General features: G+C 47.0%; 1 protein-coding gene across 6 annotated transcripts in view; it reads left to right on the top strand.

Moving 5' to 3' along the window:
• Positions 1–12,508: 12,508 nt before the first annotated feature.
• Positions 12,509–22,425, top strand: part of STIM1 (stromal interaction molecule 1) — a 327,443-nt gene continuing 317,526 nt past the window's right edge. The window contains exons 1-2 of one of the 6 annotated variants that reach the window (XM_029601953.1): positions 12,509–12,650; positions 14,133–14,606. In XM_029601953.1, coding sequence (XP_029457813.1) covers positions 14,495–14,606 — 112 coding nt within the window. In that variant the 5' untranslated portion in view covers positions 12,509–12,650; positions 14,133–14,494. Of the gene's footprint in view, positions 12,651–13,556; positions 13,912–14,132; positions 14,607–22,425 lie in introns of those variants that run through there. The other 5 variants (XM_029601952.1, XM_029601954.1, XM_029601956.1 and 2 more) reach the window with 5 other exon arrangements.

The raw sequence follows: 22,425 nt of genomic DNA, 5'->3' as shown, positions 1-22,425 counted from the left end.
GACCATGATGAGAAATTCGCTAGCATAGGGATCTATAGCAATTGTTTCCTCAGTAGGTGGTGTATTGGTATTCTAGGACCCAGTATAATATTTACCCTTGCTTTTTCACAGGTAGGGTTATTGTTGTTAGAGTCCTTGGTGTTATTACTGTTATGTTATGATGGGATTGCAGTATAGATTTTGAGTGTCTTTTTTTTTTGCGAGGTTTTATTTTCGTTCACAATGTGCCTGGCAGTGGAAGGTGTTTGTGCTGCTGTTACTGTGAGGTGACACCAGAATTTGAAAACATCTTTTAGTATGATGAGATGTAAGGGAAACATTCAAGCTCATTGTTTGGGGGAATTTCAGTGGATGCACAGAGTTACAGAACTGGAGGTGCAGGATTTATATTGACATTCTGTCCCTTCCTATAAATTCCAGACTTCACTCTCATAGCCATATAGAATTAGTTGAATGAGGCTATCAAATAATTTTATAGTGTGCTTTTTAAAATTACGCAGAAGACCCTTTGGACTTTCTTATTAACACCAAATATTCAAATCTGTGTTCATCCCATCAAGCTCATATATCTCATTAAAGAGGTAAATTGAATAATACAATAACTTTGTTTTATTATTGTTACTCATAAATTATAACAATAACATTAATCTTGGAATATTATATATTTTTAATATAAATGAAAGATTTTCACAAGATAGGTTGTGTCGTGAAACATTTTATTATGTATATATTTAAGGAAACATACATAAATTGTCGAAATACATTTTGTTCGTTTAACCTTTAACCTCTGGTTTGCTAGTAGACTGAATTACTGTGTCCCGAAATTATGTTTGTCTAAAAAGTGTGTCACCAACATGAAAAGTTTGGAAAGCTCTGATCTAGAGAAAAGAAATAGCTGGAATGAAAAAGCGATTATTATGTTTTTCTTTTACCCGTCCTTTTATTAATAATTTTATTTTTTATATTGAATACGTTATTGTGTTTTAACCACCAATAATATTATTGTTTTATGTTTTTTTATGATGTGAACCGTTGTGATGTTTCTTGCGAATGACGGTATACAAAAGTTTTAAATAAATAAATAAAATAAATGCCTGAAGGTCCAACTTGGTGAATTTCTGAGCACCTCGAAGGCAGTCAGAGATCTCTGAGATTAAGAGAAGAGGATAGCAGTTATTTTTTTGTAATGGAGTTAAGACTGCGGTAGAAAATGTAGGGATGTAAGGATTGTTCCTTCATCCCTACGAAAAAGAATCTAGCCCCAGCAGGTAATGAAGAGGGATGAATGAAGCCACTGCCCAAATTCTCCTTAATATATTTTGACATAGCCTCCCTTTCAGGAGTAGAAAGTGGGTATTCTCTGCCTCTGGATGGAACCTTGTCGAGGAGAAAGTCTATGGCGCAGTTATAAGAGTGATGTGGGGGCTGGACCTCTGCTTGCTGCTAGCTGACTTCATCTGTGAAGTCAGAATAATGTGGAGGCAGACCCAGAAATTTCAAGGTAGCTGGATGGTCCAAGGATACCAGAGGCGAGACTTTGGTGAGACATTGCTCTTGACAACAAGGACCCTACTGAGCTAACTGTAAAGTGGTTCAATCGAAGTGGGGCTGATGAAAGGTAAACCATGGTAATCCCAAGATGATAGCATTAACTGCCTTGGACAGGGCATAGAGAGCGATTTGTTCCTTATGCAGAATCCCAGTTTGCATAGTCAGGGGTACTGTGGCTCTCGTAATATGTCCTGGCAGAGGTTCTCTGAAAATGGAAGAGATAGAGAGTGGTGTGGCCAACAGGACTGTGGGTATCTGGTATGGTGAACTAGTGCCTCATGGATGAAGTTTCCATCTGCGCCAGTATCCAGGAATGCAAGCGTATCGTCCAAGACGTCCCTCAGGGAGGACTGTACTGGGACCAACAACTGGGAAGAGGTGTAAGGATGACCTAGGGTGGCATCTCCCACCAGACCGAGGGTTTTGAATTTCCCAGCTTTTTGGGCACTGGTTAGCAAAGTGCCTGGAAGCTGCACAATAAAGGCACAGGTTCGGACTGCGGCATAATTGCGTCTATTCTTCAGATATCTTAAACCGGCCAACCTGCATGGCTTTTTCTAATACTGGTCTTGGTTCAGGAGGTGCACGTGAGATCACAGGTTGCTGGAAATTTGGGGCAAGTTGGGTGGGATGACAAATCGAGACCCTTTCCAGGACCCATTCCTGGAATCTTAGGTCTAGACAGATGTCTACTCTGATTAGACCCGCTAGCATCTCAGGCAGGTCCCTGGCAGCCAACTCGTTCTTTATATGCTCTGAGAACCCTTGCCTGAAAATGTCAATCAGACTCTTCTGCCCCGCTGTAGTTCCGAGGCCAGAGTATGGAAATGCACAGCATACTCCCCTATGCTGAGTACCTTGTCTGATCTACAGGAGTTTGGAGACCTTGTGAGCAACCAGGCTCATCGAAGATCTGCTGGAATTCCTGCAAGAAGCGATTCGGATCGTTCAGGAGAGGGCCATCTCCTCCCAGATAGGTGAGATCCAAGCTAGGGTAGAGTTATCCAGCAATGATAGAATATAAGTTATCTTGACATGGCTGGTGGGAAACAAGGGTGCTTGAAGTTCAAACTGCATCCGACACAGATTTTAAAAGCCTCTGCATTTCACTGGGTCACTGTCATACTTCCAGGAGAAGACAAGGAGAGCAGAAAAGACAAGGAAGAGGCTGGATATGGCAAGGCAAGGTAGGAGAAGGCAAACTGAAGACTCAGGAGTTTCAGGATCACTGGCAACATGCACTGTAAAGGAGGAGACCCATTGCTGAGGCAAGGAACAGCTGCGGGGCCTTGGCTTAAATAGTCCAAGAGGCTGACATCATCTGGAGACATCACTTAGTGCTTCCCTACATTGTGCACATATTATGTATGCCCATGCATGTGCACGCACCTATGGGAAGACCAGGTTGTAGTGACATGGTGACATGAGATGCTGTATTGAGGCCCGCCGTGTTGGGGCTGATAGGAGAGACAAGGTGTTAGGAATTGTGGACCTTTGGCTTGAGGTGGGGTTGTTGCGACCTGAAGGGTTGGGCCCCACAGGTCCCCACCGTTGGGAGGCGAGGCTGGCTGGGAACAGAGGCAAGCTGGAACTTCACCTGTCCCGACCCTCGTTCCCCTCAGGTTGAGCCTTTGGGTGCCGGGGATGGTAGGACTTAGGAGCGCCCCTGTGTGGCTGGTCCCGGAGAGGATAGGCGAGTGAGTGTAGAGAGTGTCAGAGAGGTTAGGCACAGTTTGAGACAGGAGCACTCTTGGAGGGAGGAGGAGAAAGAGTCTCAGCGAGTGCAAGGCCACTGCAGCACTGAAGGGAGTAGAGCAGGACCACATGGGAGTGGCCTCAAGGAGAGGAGGTGCAGCTGCGGAGACCCAAACTGTAATGTGCAGGAGGAAAGTTAGAACGGGTAACCCGCTGTAGCTGATGCCTGAAGAGTAGCAGCGCAGGGGTACTGTCTGGGACTCGGCGATCCGGTGGCAAGGCCTTCTGTAGCAGCAGCACAGAGGGCTACCCCGAGGAGCGGGGCTCCAAGGCCCAGTCTGAAGGTATATTGCGCTGAGCTAACTCCCAGAGAGAGAAGGCACTGTAGCAAAAATCTTCCAGGAGAAGTACCGTAGGACTTCCCAGGAGCCACAAGCACTGCTGTTGGAACTCACAATAGGCTGGTGCTGAGCCTGGCCCCGAGGAATGGGAAGCACTGGGAGAGAGACCTGATAGTTTGCACTGACCCGGGATCCGCAGAGCGGGAGGTGCAGGGAGGGCATCCAGGTAAGGTTGCACCGAGTCTGTCCCCGAGGAGCGGGAAGCGTGTAGAAAGAGTCCAGTTACATTGCGATGAGCCAGGACCCGAGGAGCGGGAAGTGCTGAGGAGGAGTCTGGTTAGGTTGCGCTGAGCCAGGACCTGTGGAGCAGGAAGCGCTGAGAGAGGAACCCGGAAAAAGAAGCACAGAGGTCCGATGACAGGAACAGTCAGTCCGTGGAGAAAGTGTGGCACCAAAAGGAACCATGGAACTCGTTGCCAAGTCGGTTAGTGAAGGCTACAGGAGGAGCTTAAATATCCCGGGTCCATGATGTCATCAGGTGGGAAGGAACCCAGAGTTCCCGCCAAGGTCCCTTTAAAAGTAGAGCATGTAGCATGCGTGCGCGCCTAGAGAGGCCCTGGATCGGAGTGCTGTTCAGTGGCGTCCCAGCCACCATGTGGAATGCAGGGAACCGGGAGAAACGTGGCGGTGATGACTGGCCATTGCTGCGAGAGCACCGGAGGTGGAGGGCCAGGTCAGACATGCGGAAAGCTGGGCCTGCTGCGGACGGCCACGGCCGGAGGTCATAACACAAGGCAGCGTGGGAGGCTGACTTCAACAGCTTCCAGCCACAGTGAAACTGACCGGTATCAGGGGTGAGTGCCACGGTTCACTGGGTCTACTCGTGGGCTGCAAAGCTTATCAGCACCCTGTTGTGCTAACCACAAACTGAATAGAACAAAAGAAAGCAATTAACTCAGAGAGCATGTCTTCCAGCATAGATGGCAGAGCAGCTGTGACTAAGTTAATTGCAAACAATTATCAGATATGGAAGTTTATAATGGAAATGCTACCGAATAAAGATAAAGTAAGGGATATGAAAAGCAAGAAAATGTCTGAAAGTGCAGAGGCCTAGGATGACAGAAATATGCATGCAAAAGGTATAATTTCTCTTCTACATCTGTGGGTGTACCATCAAAAAAGAGATGTGAGAAAGCCTGAAGAGATTGCATGAAAGTTGTAATTTTAACAGCAAACCTCTTCCGCTTCATAGATTATACATTTTAAGGTTGAAAGAGTCTCAAGAAATGCTGGAATATATTAATGCTGTATTAGAAATCATAGAGAGAGTGAGATGCACGGGAGAGGATTTGAAAGATACTCATGTGTCTGCAATATTACTTGCAGCCTACCTGATTCCTTTGACTCACTGATAAATGCATTAGAGACCAGTCCAGAATGTGACTTAACATTGAACTATGAGAAAGGGAGGCTTATAGATGAATTTGTTCATAGAATTGAGGGACTAAAGGAAACAAAGGGAAGGTGATCCTCTCAGTGGGAGCACTGAGAGGAGAGGATCACCTTACTGGTGGCTGGAAAGTGTTAGGGTTTGAAGTGTTGGAGTGGATTCTTGGGCACTGCGGAGATGGCCACTCCCACAGGGAGGAGCCCCGTGAGGAACCGCAGTACTAGGCCAGACTCTATACACACAGACACAGAGAAGTTATATTTATTGTACAGCTCGATAGTACTGCTCGGGGAGTGGGCAGCAGTGAAGGTAACCCAGAGAAGTAGTCCAGGGGTCTTCAGCAGAGGAGACCAGTCTCGCACTCGAGTAGCTGATAGGCAGTGCGGCGTAGCAGGGACTGGTCCCAGATGTGGACACCGAGTGCTGAAGGTGCAGATGAGACAGACTGACAGGGTTAGTACTCAGTGAAGCAAAAAGCTGTATTGTTGAAGGTCCTGGCAGGCAGAAGTAGTTCAGTGGCAGGCACCAGATTATGGAGAGCAGGCCCTCGAGGAGCGAGTACCCGGTATCCCAAGATAGGTACCTGTAAGAGAGCAGAAGGGCCCCCGAGGAGCGGGTACCCAGGATAGTGGAGAAATACCCCGAAGGGCAGAGAGAGCTTCCTGTGGCAGCTGGGAAGCGGCAGAGCAGCTTAGACCAGAGGCAATCCAATCCAATCCTTGCTGACTCAGTTTGTTAGCAAACGAAGAGAAGGCTAAATACCAGGATGTGATGAAATCACTCGGAGGAGACGCCCCCGAGGTTCCTGCCATGATGTGGATAAAGACGTGGGTGGCGTGCGCACGCAACCTAGGAGGCCCTCAGGAAAACTATGGTGAACATCGTCGCCGTTGCCGATCCGGGGACACTGGAGAGAGTGGCATGAAGACGCGGCAGCAGCCACCTTCCCAAGGCTTGAGGAGAGAGAAGGAAGAAAGGTGAGGCACAGAGGTCGAATCCATCTGAGACCGACGGACGCCACAAAAGAATCAGTAAGTACTGCTTGGAGAAATTTTTAAAACTTAAAAATAGTGGGGAGAAGTAAACTATTGGGGTATATTATTTAGTGTGTTTGTGTGTTTTGTTTCAAATAGTCAGAAAGTCAGGCAACAATCAGAAGTTTGTGTGTTTGATTTTAAATAGGTAGTCAGAAAGTCAGGCAACAATCAGAAGTTTGTGTGTTTACCATGAATCATCTCTCATGTATTTATTTATTTATTTGTAACTTTTATATACCGATCTTCTTGTATAAGAATACAAATCAGACCGGTTTACAGTGGAACAAGATAACTTCGCATTAGAGCTTACATAGAACCCAAAACTTGGTATATGCTTTGCATGTTTAACATAGCTAACTTAGTATATGCTTTGCATAGATAACAATATATGAATACTATGCATAGATAACAAAATAGAGAAACAATAAATACCAATGAATCATCTCTCATGAAACCCTTCTCCAGAATGGGTATCTCTCCAATATCCTCTTCAGTGAACACCGAAGCAAAAAAATCATTTAATCTTTCCGTGATGGCCTTATCTTCTCTAATCGCCCCTATAACCCCTCGATAATTTAACGGTCCAACTGACTCCCTCACAGGCTTTCTGCTTCGGATATATTTTAAAAAGTTTTTACTGTGAGTTTTTGCCTCTATGGCCAACTTCTTTTCAAATTCTCTCTTAGCCTGTCTTATCAATGTCTTACATTTAACTTGCTAACATTTATGCTTTATCCTATTTTCTTCTGTTGGATCCTTCTTCCAATTTTTGAATGAAGATCTTTTGGCTAAAATAGCTTCTTTCACCTCTCCTTTTAACCATGCCAGTAATCGTTTTGCCTTCTTTCCACCTTTCTTAATGTGTGGAATACGTCTGGACTGTGCTTCTAAGGATGGTATTTTTTAACAATGACCACGCCTCTTGCACACTTTTTACCTTTGTAGCTGCTCCTTTCAGTTTTTTTCTAACTATTTTCTCATTTTATCAAAGTTTCCCTTTTGAAAGTTTAGCATGAGAGCCATGGATTTGCACACTGTTCCTCTTCCAGTCATTAAATCAAATGATGAGTCGGGTACTTTGGCACTGGATTCTCTCCTGTTCTTATTGTAATACGTGTTGAGAAATTCCAGGGACAGAATAAAATAAAAACTGAAAATGAAGGTTTGCACATATTACAGATATCCTCCTGTGACTGAGAAAGCACACACTGGCTCTCTCTAAAGCTCGTCCAGTGCAATTCCTTAGCCAGCCTCTAGGTATTGCTGGAAGAGCAGTGCTTGGTTTTGCTCTCTGAATTTCCGCAGTTAGCTTGAGAACCCAAAGCAGGACTTTAGCTGGTAACTGAATTCTGCTGCTTACTGAGCAACAGAGGACAAAACCATTAGACTGAAGGCAGGTCTGCGCTATTTCCAATTTCTTAACTTATACGGTTATTTGTCTTCTTTTCCCACTTGTTTCACTGTAAACCGATGTGATGTGCAAACGAACGTCGGTATAGAAAAGCTATAAATAAATAAAATAAATGTTTCTAAAGCAGACTGTCAATTGTACATAGAAGAGAGGGGAGGTGGACTTGAAGGTTAGATCGTATCCCTATGCATCAGAATGTCTAAAGTTCCAGATACAACAAATCCCACTAAAATCTAGAGTTTATTTTACAAAAAGGAAATAGAAAAGTGTAACTGATGATTTCATGGTAGAGCTGGCACTAATATTTATGTTAGACAAATCCTGTTAAGTCAGAGGACCACTGGGCTGAAATGCATGTGACTATCTTCTAGGAATGCGCTTCCGTTTGATAACAGAAAAATGTAACCAAATTATGTTTCATTTTATTTGGAAAATGAAATAAAAGCGTTTGTTTTTTATTTAATTTTCCTCACTAAGTAGCCAACAGCAGAGGCCCAGGCACCCTCTCGTCCTCCCACTCTTTGGCCCTGCCATAAAACTGAAAACCTTGAAGGCTCCTAAGCCGGTGCCCTCTCCCCCGGATACCTCCTACCTCATTATTGTATTTAAGTCCAAGGGGCCGAGCGCACTGTTTAACCCACGGTTGGACGCGCGTTGTGTAGGCGCATCCACAGCCCTTTATGCTATAAGGGGATTAGCGCCTCCACAAAACTAATTTATTTATTTATTTTATTTAAGAGTTTTTATATACCGTCATTAAGTTATTCACCATCACAACGGTTTACAACTAATAGCGCTCATCACATACAAATGCCCAGAGCAGGCGTTAATTTCTGAGCGCCCCCAAAGAGTTGTACAGAAAATCAGGAAATACTGCTTTACTGTACATCCTCCGACTTGATATCGTGGCGATATCAAGTCGGAGGAACGAAAAGTTAAAAAAAAAAAGAGTGCCAGCGGTCAGGTTAGGGAAACGGACGCTCAGTTAGTTAACCAGTGTCCATTTTCCGAACCCGTGGCTGTGTCCGTTTTCTTAACCTGAAGAGAGCCGACATCTCCTGGGCGCTCGCTGCCAAGGAGGACCTAGGGACGTGCAATCGACCCTAGCGCCTCCTTGGCAGTGTGACCCCTAATTTAAATATTGCATTTAAATATTGCATGGCGCCCTCAGGAGAGGTGCCCGGGCGCGTTAGGAAAGCAGGCGCTGAACACTCGGTGCCCGATTTCGGCGCATTTTTATTGCATTGGCCCCCAAATGGGGCAGGAATGATCCCCTGTCACTCCTGCCCCGCTTGGTTGGCATTTTAAAATGGCACTGGCTGGGCCATTTTAAAATGTGTTGTACAGATGAAGACATCAGTTTCTCCCTTCCCTTCCACCCCACTTCCTCCTCAGACATCAGCATCTCCCCCTCCTCTCCAACACCAGCATTTTTCCTCCCTTCCCCTTAAGGTTGATTTTAAGGGGGAAGGAAGGGTGGTTAGTTTTCTGCCACTGATGGCCACTTGGGCAGATCAAAATTGTTTTTATCTAATGGAACCAGTGTCTTACTAGTTCTAAGAGCAGTTCGCTTTGTTCAGGAATTTATCTCTGCTCAGTTTGGCACTTTTAAAAAGCGTCGAGATGCTGGTCCACATTTGGTACTAACTCGGGGGGGGGGGGGGGGGGAGCATGCCCCAGGGGACAGGCAGGCCACTCATGTGATTGGTGTTGGTCGCAGTGGCCCCTTGCCTGTGGACCAGCCTGTGCCCCACTGTGGCCAACCCTAGGCTCCACAGCAGCGTTTCTCTTGTAGCAGGAGCCAATCCTTTCCTCTCCTTCATTTTTCCCCATGGTGGCGGCAGTAGTGGCAGCTCCATAGACCTGCATCAGTGCGGCAGTGGGAGATGGTACTCACACCTGCCCTGCCTCTGCCTGAGCCTACCTGAGGTAGCAGGCAGACCTCCCGCTGCTGCCTTACCCTTGCTCTGCTCATGCTGGGACCACGGCACAAAACAAAAAAAAAAAAGCATCGGGCCTTCCTGCCCCCTACCCTTCCTACAGCAAGAGACGCTGCGTCTGGATCAGGAGCAGCAACCCGCAGCCTACTCAGATCCTTTATTTTAGGGGCCATGCCTGACTACCCCCAACCACCAATATAAGTAAAAACAATTTTGTTTTGCTTATTCAGAAAATAAGGGGGAGAAAAGTGAGTCAGTGAGCCTGTGTGTGAGCAGGAGAGATCAGAAGTCACCAAACATGCATGAGAGCCCATGTGAGTCAATGAACATGCCTGAGAGCATGTGAGGATGAGGAAGCATGTCAATATGAAAGCACTTGTCAATGAGCAAGTGTGTGTGTCCGTGAGCATGGGAGAGCACGTGTGTGAGCATGTGTGTAAGCATGAGGAAGTGTGTGTGGCAGCGTGTAAGCACATGTGTCAGTGAGCACGTCTGAGCAAGAGTGTATTTTATTTATTTAACATTTTTATAGACCGACATTCGTTGGGAACATCATATCGGTTTACATAGAACATTAATGTAGCGTAACATGGCTTTACAAGGAACATAGATTAAAACATATAAAATTTGGAACAGTAGGCTAACATAACCATGTTTATGTTTAAATGTACAGGGAACATAGATTGAAAGATAAAATAATTATAATAGTAGGATAAGATAACAATGTATATGTTTAATTTAACAACGTAACAGCAATATTAAGTAACAAGATGTTAGGTTACAGTGCGTTGTCGGAGTTTTAGTTATAGGCTTGCTTGTATGTGTCCATAAGCACGAGTATGTGTCCATGAGCGAGCGCATATTTCAGTGAGAATGTGTGCGGTATGAGGGAGTCAATGTGTGAGAAAGCATGTGAGTCAGTAAGCATAAGTGAGAGTGTGCGTTAGTGAGCATGAGTGTATGTGTGCAAGAGCATGCGAAAGCACTTGTCAGTGTGCATTTGTGTGAGCGTGAGGGTGGGCATGCATGTGAGCACGTGTGTAAGCAGTGGAAAAGGGTAAACAGTGGAGTGCCTCAGGGATCTGTACTTGGACCGGTGCTTTTCAATATATTTATAAATGATCTGGAAAGGAATACGACGAGTGAGGTTATCAAATTTGCAGATGACACAAAATTATTCAAATTTGTTAAATCACAAGCAGATTGTGATACATTGCAGGAGGCCCTTGCAAGACTTGAAGATTGGGCATCCAAATGGCAGATGAAATTTAATGTGGACAAGTGCAAGGTGTTGCATAGAGGGAAAAATAATCCTTGCTGTAGTTACACGATGTTAGGTTCCATATTAGGAGCTACCACCCAGGAAAAAGATCTAGGCATCATAGTGGATAACACATTGAAATTGTCGGCTCAGTGTGCTGCAGCAGTCAAAAAAGCAAACAGAATGGTAGGAATTATTAGGAAGGGAATGGTTAATAAAACGGAAAATGTCATAATGCCTCTGTATCGCTCCATGGTGAGACCGCACCTTGAATACTGTGTACAATTCTGGTCGCCGCATCTCAAAAAAGATATAATTGCGATGGAGAAGGTTCAGAGAAGGGCGACCAAAATGATAAAGGGGATGGAACAGCTCCCCTATGAGGAAAGGCTGAAGAGGTTAGGGCTGTTCAGCTTGGAGAAGAGACGGCTGAGGGGGGATATGATAGAGGTCTTTAAGATCATGAGAGGTCTTGAATGAGTAGATGTGACTCGGTTATTTTCACTTTCGAATAATAGAAGGACTAGGGGGCATTCCATGAAGTTAGCAAGTAGCACATTTAAGACTAATCGGAGAAAATTCTTTTTCACTCAATGCACAATAAAGCTCTGGAATTTGTGGCCAGAGGATGTGGTTAGTGCAGTTAGTGTAACTGAATTTAAAAAGGTTTGGATAAGTTCTTGGAGGAGAAGTCCATTAACAGCTATTAATCAATTTTACTTAGGGAATAGCCACTGCTATTAATTGCATCAGTAGCATGGGATGTTTTTAGTGTTTGGGTAATTGCCAGGTTCTTGTAGCCTGGTTTGGCCACTGTTGGAAACAGGATGCTGAGCTTGATGGACCCTTGGTCTGACCCAGCATGGCAACTTCTTATGTTCTTATGTGTGCAAGAGAGCATGCAAGAGTGCTTGTGTCAGTGTTCATTTGTGTGAGCTTGAGGGTGGGCATGCATGTGAGCACGTGTGTAAGCATGAGTGTATGTGTCCAAGAGCATGTGAGAGCGCTTGTGAGTCAGTGTGCATGTGTGTGAGCGGGCATGCATGTGAGCACGTGTGTAAGCATGAGTGTATATGTCCAAGAGCATGTGAGAGCGCTTGTGAGTCAGTGTGCATGTGTGTGAGCGGGCATGCATGTGAGCACGTGTGTAAGCATGAGTGTATGTGTCCAAGAGCATGTGACAGTGCTTATAAGTCAGTGTGCATGTGTGAGCATGCGTGTGTGCACTTGTGAGCATATGAGTGATTATAAGAGAGAGGAGGGCGTCTGCGCACACCCCCCCCCCAACTAATCCAAGACAATCTGGGGCTAACTGGAAACGTTCCCCGGTCTGGAGAGTGGGGGACGGATTAGTTTTAATAACGGGGGGGGGGGTATTTGAGATGCCTGCTTTGGGAAAGGTTGTGAAACCTTCCTACCAGTTTTGAATGACCGGGCTCGTGGGGAGGGGGGTGAGAGGCGGACAGGGCTCGGCTTGGCAGGTGGAGGGAGGGTGGGGAGCCTGTGCACAGAAAGCAGGGAGGTGCTGAGTGGGTGGGGATGGTGAGGGAAGGGTGGGAGAGGGGTAAAAGAGTGGGGATGCTGCTGGCACGATGGGCAAGGCAGGGGAGAGAGGGGAGGCCGGGCACTATGGGCAGGGGGCAAAGGGATGCTGGCTAGAGACTGAAAGAACAGAGCTCCTCACATCCAGCCCGGGATCAGCCATTTTCCCTTCGTAAACCCACCCGTGGGCCACCCGCTCTCTTCAGCGTCCCGCGCCCAACTGCCAACGTCTCCGTCAACGGCCCCTCCCTTCCCGCCTCCGGCGCGAGCTGCGCTGGGGGGGGCCCTTTCCTGCAGCACCCGGGGAACTTGTTTCCCCTACAACTCCTTTCACTGTGACGCTCCCCTCCCGCCACAACATTCTCTCAAACAGCGGCGGGAGGCCGTCGTCAGTGCTCCCGGGGCAGCGGCCGAGCGCCAACGTAAGGAATTTCTTTACTTTTTTTTTTTTTCTACTTTAATTTTTTCTACGGAGTCCTACGTTTAGCGGCGCAGCACCGCTTCCTCCTCCGGACCGCGCCTAAACTCAACCGCTCCCGGCGGAAATCCGCGCGGTGCAGCCTCGCCTCCGCTTCGGAGCTGCCTGGGTCGCCCCGCCTCCTCCCTGGTTAACAGGAGGGGAGGGGGGCACCGCTCAGGATCCGGGCCCCCCCATACCGCTTTGGTAGTCAATGTAAATTGTCATGCCAATAAAGTTATCTCAATCTTACAGACTGCGGAGTGAGGGCTCTGCGCCCCTGACTCCTCCTCCTCCTCCCCACTTTACAGGGATGGAGGGCCACGGACTCTCCTTGTACTGCCCCTGACTCCTCGCCGTTACAGGAGGGGAGGAGGGCACTGCAGGGACGCAGCGCGGAGTGAAGGCTTTCCGGCTTGCCCCGCCCCTGACTCCTCCCCCTTCCCCCGTTCCAGTAGGGGAGGGGGTCGCTGCAGAGAAGCGGCTCTGCACTTTCCGCAATGTCCCGCCCCTGACTCCTCCCCCTTCCCGTAGGGGAGGGGGTCGCTGCAGAGAAGCGGCTCTGCACTTTTCGCAATGTCCCGCCCCTGACTCCTCCCCCTTCCCCGTTCCAGTAGGGGAGGGGGTCGCTGCAGAGAAGCGGCTCTGCGCTGAGTGAAGGCTTTCCGCCTTGCCCCGCCCCTGACTCCTCCCTCTTCCAGTAGCGGAGGGGGTCGCTGCAGAGAAGCGGCTCTGCGCTGAGTAAAGGCTTTCCGCCTTGCCCCGCCCCTGACTCCTCCCCCTTCCAGTAGCGGAGGGGGTCGCTGCAGAGAAGCGGCTCTGCGCTGAGTGAAGGCTTTCTGCAATGTCCCGCCCCTGACTCCTCCCCCTCCCCCGTTCCAGTAAGGGATGGGGCATTGCAGAGAAGCGGCTCTGCGCTGGCTGAAGGCTTTCCGCCCCGCCCCCATCCCTCCCCCTACCCCGTTACAGGAAGGGAGGGGACACTGCAGGGACGCGGCTCAGTTCGGGGCTCGGGCTTTCTCTCACTTAGTGCTAGGGCTGCGCTTCCAATAGTGTTCCGGGGAAGCGCCCGGAGTCTGTGCGGCCCCAGCCCGGGGCTGCGGGTGAGGAATCTGCCGATCGTGGTGGGCCCGCAGCTGCACATTCCCTGCCGCCCTCTCCGGGCTGAGGCGTATCGGCTGTCTTGACCGGGGAACCGCAGAGCCTCCTGCAGGATTCTTGCACAGGTGGGATGGAAGAGCTCTTTGAGTTGCTGCTCCTGCATTTTCCCTTGGAGGCTTGGCCTTTGCTTGCATAGGTGGGCGCAGTCCAGGTGTTCTGCAGCTGTGGGACCGGCAGCCTGCCAACCAGCGCTAGTGATCTGCACCTTTCATTGCCTTTTTACCTTTGCTAGGGCAGTTTGGGGCCTGTACAAGAACCTAATGTGCACTTTAATTTCTTTCCCTAGGGCGATGGCAGACGCAGAGCTCCCCACGGATGAGGATTAAGACTGACAGCGGCAGAGATTGATTTTGATTCTATATTTTTTCAGTTTAAACCCGGGACAGAATTTCGGGATATCTTAAGGGGCTGAGGTGTGGGACGCTTTGAACTTCGAAGTGGCTGCGTTCTCTTTGGAATTAAGGAGCTGACTGGCCCAGAGCTCAGGATACCGGCGGACAAGTCCCTCGGCCCCAGGGTGCAGTTAGTGCGATTTTGGTGGAGCAGCAACTGGGGGATTTGCTGGAAGCCATTGGTGACAGATGCTAAGGAAGAGCTGAGAATTAAAATAGCCCCTGGGGATAAAGGATAACCCCGTTCTCCCCAAAAATGAATCGCTGCTGGCGGCTGGCCCTGTGGCTCTTGTGCCTCTCCCTCCTGCCTCAGGGGCGAGCAGAGAAGGTGCTGGACTCTTCTCCCCACGAGGAGCCTGTAGGCACAGGTAAGCCAGCTGCTGCTTGGAAGCAGAGAGGAAAACCTTGACTTGGTTTAAACGGGTGGGTTAGGGTTTTCTGGTGTAGTGGTTCCAGATGGGTTTGTTTTTGCACATACCCTAACAGGAATGAACCTCATTCTTGAGCCAGAGTTGGTTGGATGCAATCTATTTCCCAAATGTACTGTTGTTGCTGGGCAGATTGGATGGACCAACCATTTGGTCCTTTTCTGCAACAATTCTGTTTCTGTATTGTCCCCGGGGAGAGCCTCTCTTTCTGGAGTTCATATGCACGTACTGGTAACATTTCAAGGTGTTCCTGGAAATTATTTTTAATCTGGCCAGTGGCATCCAGTACGATTGAGACTTTCTGTATCTTTCTGCTATATTTTCTTGGTCTTTGACTGCATCTCTTGGTACATGAGGCTCTTCTCCCTGGATTTAAGATTATGGATCACATAGGCAAAGGACTGGAGGTGTTGGGTTTCGTTGCTGGAAATCAGAAAGCAGTGGGGAAGGCCCGGTTTTTGGGTGCTTTCAGAATATGGTGTCCTAGGCACATACCTATGTTGTCTGTACCTAAATCCAGCATGATTTCTCTCTTCATACACAGAATAATTGCTTGGTACTGATACTTCTAACAGCATTTCCATTCCTGTGCTTTTCTCCTTTACAGCAATGTCTTACTTGCTTGCATCATATTCTTTATGCATTGGAAAGGCTGTGTGATTTGGTTAGTAGTTCAACCCTGGAGTTTGGATGCTGATTACCGAAGACTCCTGTTCCTCTGTGTACTGCATCCCCTGAGCTTGACTTAACTTATTTTCCCGTGTTGACTTTTCTTTTCTCTATCATGTTTGGCTCTCACCTTTCAGCAGGGACTCTGATTTGGGGCTCCCATGTTTCAAGTCCTGGAGTGAGAAGGTACCAGGACTTGAGACTGTAGAGTAACCCTCAATGTCCTTTCCTCCTCTCACTGAGTGTACACTTGCAACTGTTAACATAAGGCGGGGGTAGCCAACTTCTGTCCTCGAGCCACAAACAGGCTTGGTTTGCAAGATATCCACAATGAATATGGAGGAGATAGATATGCATACAATGGAGGTAGATTTGTATGTACCATCTCATGCATATTCATTGTGGATATCCTGAAAACTAGGCCTTGTGGAGTAGAATTGGCCACTCCTGGCATAAGGAGTTGTACCGGGGAAGCATCTCCATAATGCTACAGTCCTTAAGTAATGTTTTCTGGGCAGCTACAGGGGGGAAAATGAGTTCTTCTGGTGGAAGCAGGTGATCATTAATGAGTACAGTGAGATAATACACAAGGCATCTTCTCTGAAATAGGCAGAGGGCAGTCTCAGAAGCCTTAACTTCATTTATCCTGAAAAAAAAAAATGAGAGCGTCCCTAGGGCCTCCCGTTTTGACAGGAGCGGTGACTGTCAGTGGGTTTGACAGCCAGCGCTCAATTTTGCTGGCGTCGGTTCTCAAGCCCACTGACAGCCATGGGTTTGGAAAACGGATGCCGGCATAATTGAGCGTCCGTCTTCTGACCCGCGGGCTGCCAGCCGATTTTAAAATTTTTTATTTTTTTTTTTAATTTTGGGGCCTCTCACTTAATATGGCTATGATATTAAGTTGGAGGGTGCACAGAAAAGCAATTTTTACTGCTTTTCTGTGCACTTTCCTGGTGCCGGCAGAAATTAACGCCAGCCTTTGGGTAGGCGCTAATTTTTGAAAGTAAAATGTGCGGCTTGGCTGCACATTTTACTTTCTGTATCGTGCGGGAATAACTAATAGGGCCGTAAGTATGCATTTACATGCTGCGGGCGCTATTAGTTTCGGGGGGGGGGGGGGGGGGGGGGTTGGACGCGTGATTTCGGCGCACTATTACCCCTTACTGTATAAGGGGTAAAGCTAGCACGTTGAAAACGCAGGCTAACAGTGCGCTCCTCCTCTGTACTGTATCGTCCTGGTAGTGAGGTTTTAAATGATCCACAGAAAGATGGGCTCTCTCTGCCCCTACCAGGTGCCCAGCTTCTCTCCCAAGGATGAATTCTTCTAGAAGCTGGAAGATGGTACATTAAAGTGTGAGATGCCTCTTCAGGAAACTTAAGTATAGATGCTGTTCACTGGAGAGACTCCAGATGAATGAGGAACCTGTGAGAGCGCTGCTTTTGGGCACTGGAAGAGCCTGCACAGGGGCAGCTATTAGTCTTGTGGCAGGGCCCTGTACGGAGTCTCCCTAGCTGAGATGATTCCATGGACCTCCAGAGCTAAGGGCAGGTACCTAAAGTGCTCCCTGCAGGACCACGAGCTCTTGCCTGAATGGTAATTTTAAATTCTTGGTGTGGAGGTGTAAAGTGAAGAGGCTAATGCTGGAGCCCTCTGGGCTTTTCTAGAGTCCATCCAGACAGTAGTCTTCATCTGTTGCCTCATCCCTGGCATCAAACTAAACAAAGAGCTTTTGAAATGTTTAGCACATTCTTCAGAAATAAGTGTTTAAACTGGAAGCATGCAGGTCACTTTGCTTTTTCAGGACAAGGGTTTGCCAGGCATCGCAGTATTAAACACACAAAGCGCTTTTTCTGAAATGGGCAAAGGGCAGTTGTCTCCAGATAACAGCAAAATGACCCTACAGAGTGTTTAAAATCTAATAGGCCTTAGTGTTCCATACCCTAATAAAGTTCCCTAATCTCGATAAATTCCTGTTGTGCCAGTAAAAGACACAGCTGGGATTTTATGGACCGGATGTGTCAGAACAGGAGCCTAACTCCACCGTTGGTGGAATGCTGGATCTGCACACCAGGGGGAGGGAGATTCTGGGATGCAGTGTGTGTGTGTGTGGGGGGGGTCTGCACGCCAGCAGGGGAGGGGGATTATGAGACACGGGTTGCTGGGGGGGGTCTGCATGCCTGCAGGGGAGGGGGATTCTGGGATGCAGTGTGGGATACAGGATCCAGTGGGGGCTCTGCAGGGGAGGGGGATTCTGGGATACAGGATGCAGTGGGGGCTCTGCAGGGGAGGGGGATTCTGGGATACAGAATGCAGTGGGGGGGGGGGGTCTGTCAGGAGGCAAACAATTGGTCTACATGCATGTAACAAGGGAAGGGGAGCTAACATAATCCAGCGCAAATGGATGCAGCATTGTCTCCCTTAATGCTCACACTGAATGTCTTAAACATACGCTAACAAGGGGAAAGCTGCAAACTTGTGTGGTGGGCTGTTTTTGTATTTTGTGAGAAATAGAACTTATAGCAAAACCCATCAGAGATGTGATAAGTATTAACGTTTTACTATTTTCTTCTGGTCTGACAACTTCCTCCTCCTCCATGAGTCTTTGGTCATGACTAGCTGGAGTCTTTCCTCCTTCTTTAAACGCCCTTTTGCCCAGCCTTTACAGTGTTGGCCCTCCCCTGGGAGTGGTGCACCAGGGCTCACTCTGGATCCTGGCTAACCTAGGCCTGTCACTGTGGGGCCTCCCCCACCCCGGCTGGTCCAGGCTCCCAACGCTGGCTGCTGGCTTCTCCTGCTAATAACCAGGCTGGAAACTTGCTTCTTGGCTTGTTGTTAGTAGTGCTGGACAGTCTTTTTACATTTTCTAAACGGATTTTTTTACAGAAAATCTCTGAGCTTTGTGCTTAGCAGCGAAGGAGGCGTACGAACATCTGGAGGGGTTTGTGCTTACAGAACTAGAGTTAGTCTTCTGGCTGTGCACCAGGCAGTGAACGTTTGTGATGCCTCTTCCTGGCTCAGCTTGAAACATGTGAATTACTGCACTTACAAAATGAGTTTTTATGAACAGGTCAGGCAAAGGATTTGAAGTGAAAGATTGTAATGGAAAGACTATGGTTACCATGCACAGATAGCCTCCAGATTTTCCTGCCAGTTATGCAAAATTCCTTCCTACCTTTTAGGTTTGTCTTATATTTCTTAGGACTCATTTCTGGGTCTCCATCTTTGCACTATTTCTTAGATAGCTTCCTGAGGATCTCCCCCTATTTTAATCCTTTGCTTTAGCCTTCATAACAAGGAGCCCTAACCAAGAGGCACAGACCCGCGCTCCCTTTAGACCTCTGGATGAATGCCCTCTGCGATTAGCCTGAGGCGCAGGTTTCCTATTAGACAGTCCAGGCAACTGCTTAGAGGCATCTCCTCTTCTATCCAAGAGTTCTGCATAGCCTGAGCAGAGGTGTCCTGTTGGAGCTGGCTCCTTTAAAGGCACAAGTAGAGCCATGTTACCCACTTAAGAGGCCTTGGGGAAACATTTGCGGATGGGCCCCCCTTATATTTTTTCATGTAGACTACCACCATTCCACTCCTTCCTGACCTCAGCACTCTCCACGGTACCAGCTGACAGGAGGGCAGCTGCACACAGTCTCCTCCTCCTCCTGGTTCATGTGGGCCAACACAAGCACACCTTTACCTTTTTCCAGCCTCCGTGGGGCCATGCAAAGGTAGCATGAGGTGTCTTCATCCTTCCAACCCACATGGCCTGACGCAAACACAGTATAAGGGCCTTGTGCTAAGGGTAGGATCGGTGCAAGGGTATTAGATACCCTAGGCAACTTCAGCCTTTCCCCTTCCAGATATCACGTCGCAGTGATTTTTGGGGATAGATATACATTTTAAAAGAAATCCTGTACTGCATTGGTTGAAGGTAATTTCAGATGGCAGGCTGGGCTGGATTTCTCCATACTACTTGCCATTAAAAAAAGTTTGAATTCTGCAGTCACCTACCAGTGACTTCGTGAGAGACTTTTTTCAGGGTTTTGTACTACTTCACAATCTTTATAGCAAACCTGCCGTACCAAAATAGCACTAACTCCCAGAACTCAAATAGCAACAACCCTTTATGTAAAAGCAATGCTACAAATATTCCACCTGGTACTAGAATACTAATACACTTCCAGTTGGGAAAACAGACCAAGCTGGATGGCTTTAGATCCCCACACGCTAGCAGAATACCTCATCTTATTCACACACGCAGAGCACAGACCCTTGCTGAATACAGAATAGGTGACCACAACTTAGAAACAGAAATATGCACAAAACAAGTGAATTCTTTTTTGATCTGCTGATCACTCCAGCCTTGGCCCTCCCCTCCTGGATCAGGGAGTGGAGTGGCTCCTTTTTGCTATGTTTGGTCTACTTCAGGCTTACCCCCTCCCTTCTTGTTCCCAGGGATGGGACTGGAGCAGGAAGGCAGGGCTGTTCTTTGCTGTCTGCGATTCAGCGAGGGGAGGGCATGTACTGGTTTTAATCGTCATCTGGGCAGAGTCCTATGTGCTCATGAAAGGCTATGCAGGACCTGAGGCAGCTGCCCCTTCTATGGGTGGAAGAGCAGGCCCCGGTAGCTGGTTCTCAGGCAGTCTGTGCATCCTGGTGCGACTGAGGAAGGGGCAGTAGTACAATTTGCTTAGTTAACACATCCCTTCTCTGCGGAGCTGGCTGATTTATGTTAATTCTCTAGATTTATGATATTGTTTAATTGTATATTGTGTGTGGGTGGGGGGGGGGGGGGTTTTATACAAACATTTTGACTTTTGCTTCCTTGGGGCAGTTACACCCCTTCTGCCTCATCCTGCACCTAAGGGGGCACCAAAAGGTAAATCGGTCTTGAGCCAGTTGGTGGAATAGTAGTTGGGAGCGTGGGGTCTGTGAGTAGCATCGCTGCAGCATTCCCAGGCAAGGTGGGTCTGGGAATCTGATCTGGAGCAGTTCTGCTTTGGGTTTATAGTGTAATGGATGAGATTAGCAATTCCAGCCATCTCTTATTGCCTTGCTTATAATGGAGCAGTATTTGAAAATCAAACATTTTTCAGATGTGCCTAGGCAGTGCAAACCCACTTAAAAGTAAGTGTTAGCTGTGGTCAAACATAAGTGTTCATATCCTTAACAGCAAAGTGAAGTGGTTTAAACACAAGAATCTCGTTGGTGCTTGCAAAGGTCAAAATATGGAGAAAAACAAAACACCAGTTTATTTTTGTTTTTACTATTGGATTGCGCTTTACTTAGTGAGTGTAGATAACATGAACCACAGCTCAGCTGGGTTTTTCTCTTGGTTGCAGTGGGATTATTGTGTGGTTTTACTCCTGTTGCTCACCAAAATTGGAAGTATAGATCCCTTGCTATAGTGAGGTAAGACCTGAGCCTATCGTGGTAACCTGAAGCCAGGAGAATAAAACTGTCAGTAGAAGTTACTGTTCATGTCTCTCATGTGTTAGGTTCTACCCTCAGATCCGTACTACTGGAGTGCTAGTTTTTGGCATGTAAATGAATAAGTGAAAAAAGCATTGCTCAGGCCTGTCTTTAGAGCATTCCCTCCAAGAGCCTTTTGTGTTGGGTGTAACTGGTGCTCCGTGCTGGGGGCTGCAGGGCCATCGTGCACCCCATGGAGCGCCCGGGTTCTTCTGATGCAGCTTCCTTTTTACATCCAGTAAACAAACCACATGGCCGCAGCAGTTTGGAGTTTCAAAAATAAGTTTACTGCAGTATTTGTGAAATGGTAATAATTTGGCAAAGTAGTCAGCTCTTTCTGGTAACCTCCACTGTAGAAACACAAATCCAAACAGTCACAAAAATAGAGTTCAGAAATCAGCGGCAGGCGTTTGCTCTGACTCCCAGATCCCTGTTGAGATACTCTTAGCTATGCCAGGCTATGGGCTCCCATTGTTGGTACCTGAATACAGCTGGTGATTCCTTCTCCTCCTCTGACCAAATCCCTGCCCAGTCCAGTGCTGCTTCTCCCAGAAATCTCTCTGCACATGAAGAAATTCCTGCTAGCTCTCTCCTGGGTGCAGATAGAAACTCTTCAAGCACACAACACATACAATCTTACGCGTTTATTTGAATCGTAGCAATTTTCAGAAGTCTCTTCCAGAACTTCACGCAGTAACTGAAAGAATAGAAGAGACATCTTACAAATGGGCTTGTGACCATAGTAGAATGCAGACAAATTTAAAAAGCACAACATTATAAACAGGAACTTGACTTTATTTCGTTTCCCTTTAGTAATTTCATTTATTTATTTATTTTAGTTTTTTTCTATACCGGCATTCCTGAGAAGTATCACATCATGCCGGTTTACAATAAACGGAGTGATAAAAGGTACAGTGAACGAAATAAATAACAGGTGCTAAACAAAGGAATAGTTACAGTTACAATAAAACAGGGATAAGTACAACTAAGGGCAAGAAGAAGAAATGATAGGAACTTTAACATAGTATATTAACCGAAGTATGATGGGGTACATTACACAGAATTATGTGGTTTACAATGACTTGATCATGTGAACTACTTTCATCAAAATAAAAGGGCATTTTGTCTTTTTTTTTTTTTTTTTTTTTTTTTTTTTTTTTCATGTTATGTTTTGTGATTCGCCAATAGATGAGATCACCTCAGTTACCCTGATCTTCACCCAGAAGTGTGTGTGTGGGGGGGGTTCCCTTGATGTATTGTGGTTGCAGCTTAAACTTGGGTCCTAATGTTTAGCACAAAAAAGACTGAAAAATCAGACCCAAAGAGAGAGGGAGCTGAGCAAGAGAGGCTGAGTTATTTATTTATTTATTTTTAGATTTTTATATACCGGTGTTCCTATATGAAATAAAGATCACATCGGTTTACATTGAAACAGAACATGAAAATTGCCAAAAGGCATTACATAGAACAAGGTTATGAAACTTGGAACAGTGTACATAAGTTCAAAATTTAATGATAACGTTGTAACATTGATGACCAAAAGATAAAGGAGAAAGGAAAAAAAAAAAAAAAGACTTAAACAATTAAGTTGACAGGTCTTATTGAGCATAAAAATTATAACGTATA

This window comes from Rhinatrema bivittatum, chromosome 5, assembly GCF_901001135.1.
Source record: "Rhinatrema bivittatum chromosome 5, aRhiBiv1.1, whole genome shotgun sequence".
Lineage (NCBI taxonomy): Eukaryota > Metazoa > Chordata > Amphibia > Gymnophiona > Rhinatrematidae > Rhinatrema > Rhinatrema bivittatum.
Note: the sequence above shows the minus strand (reverse complement) of the source record. Positions and strands in the feature narration are given on the sequence as shown.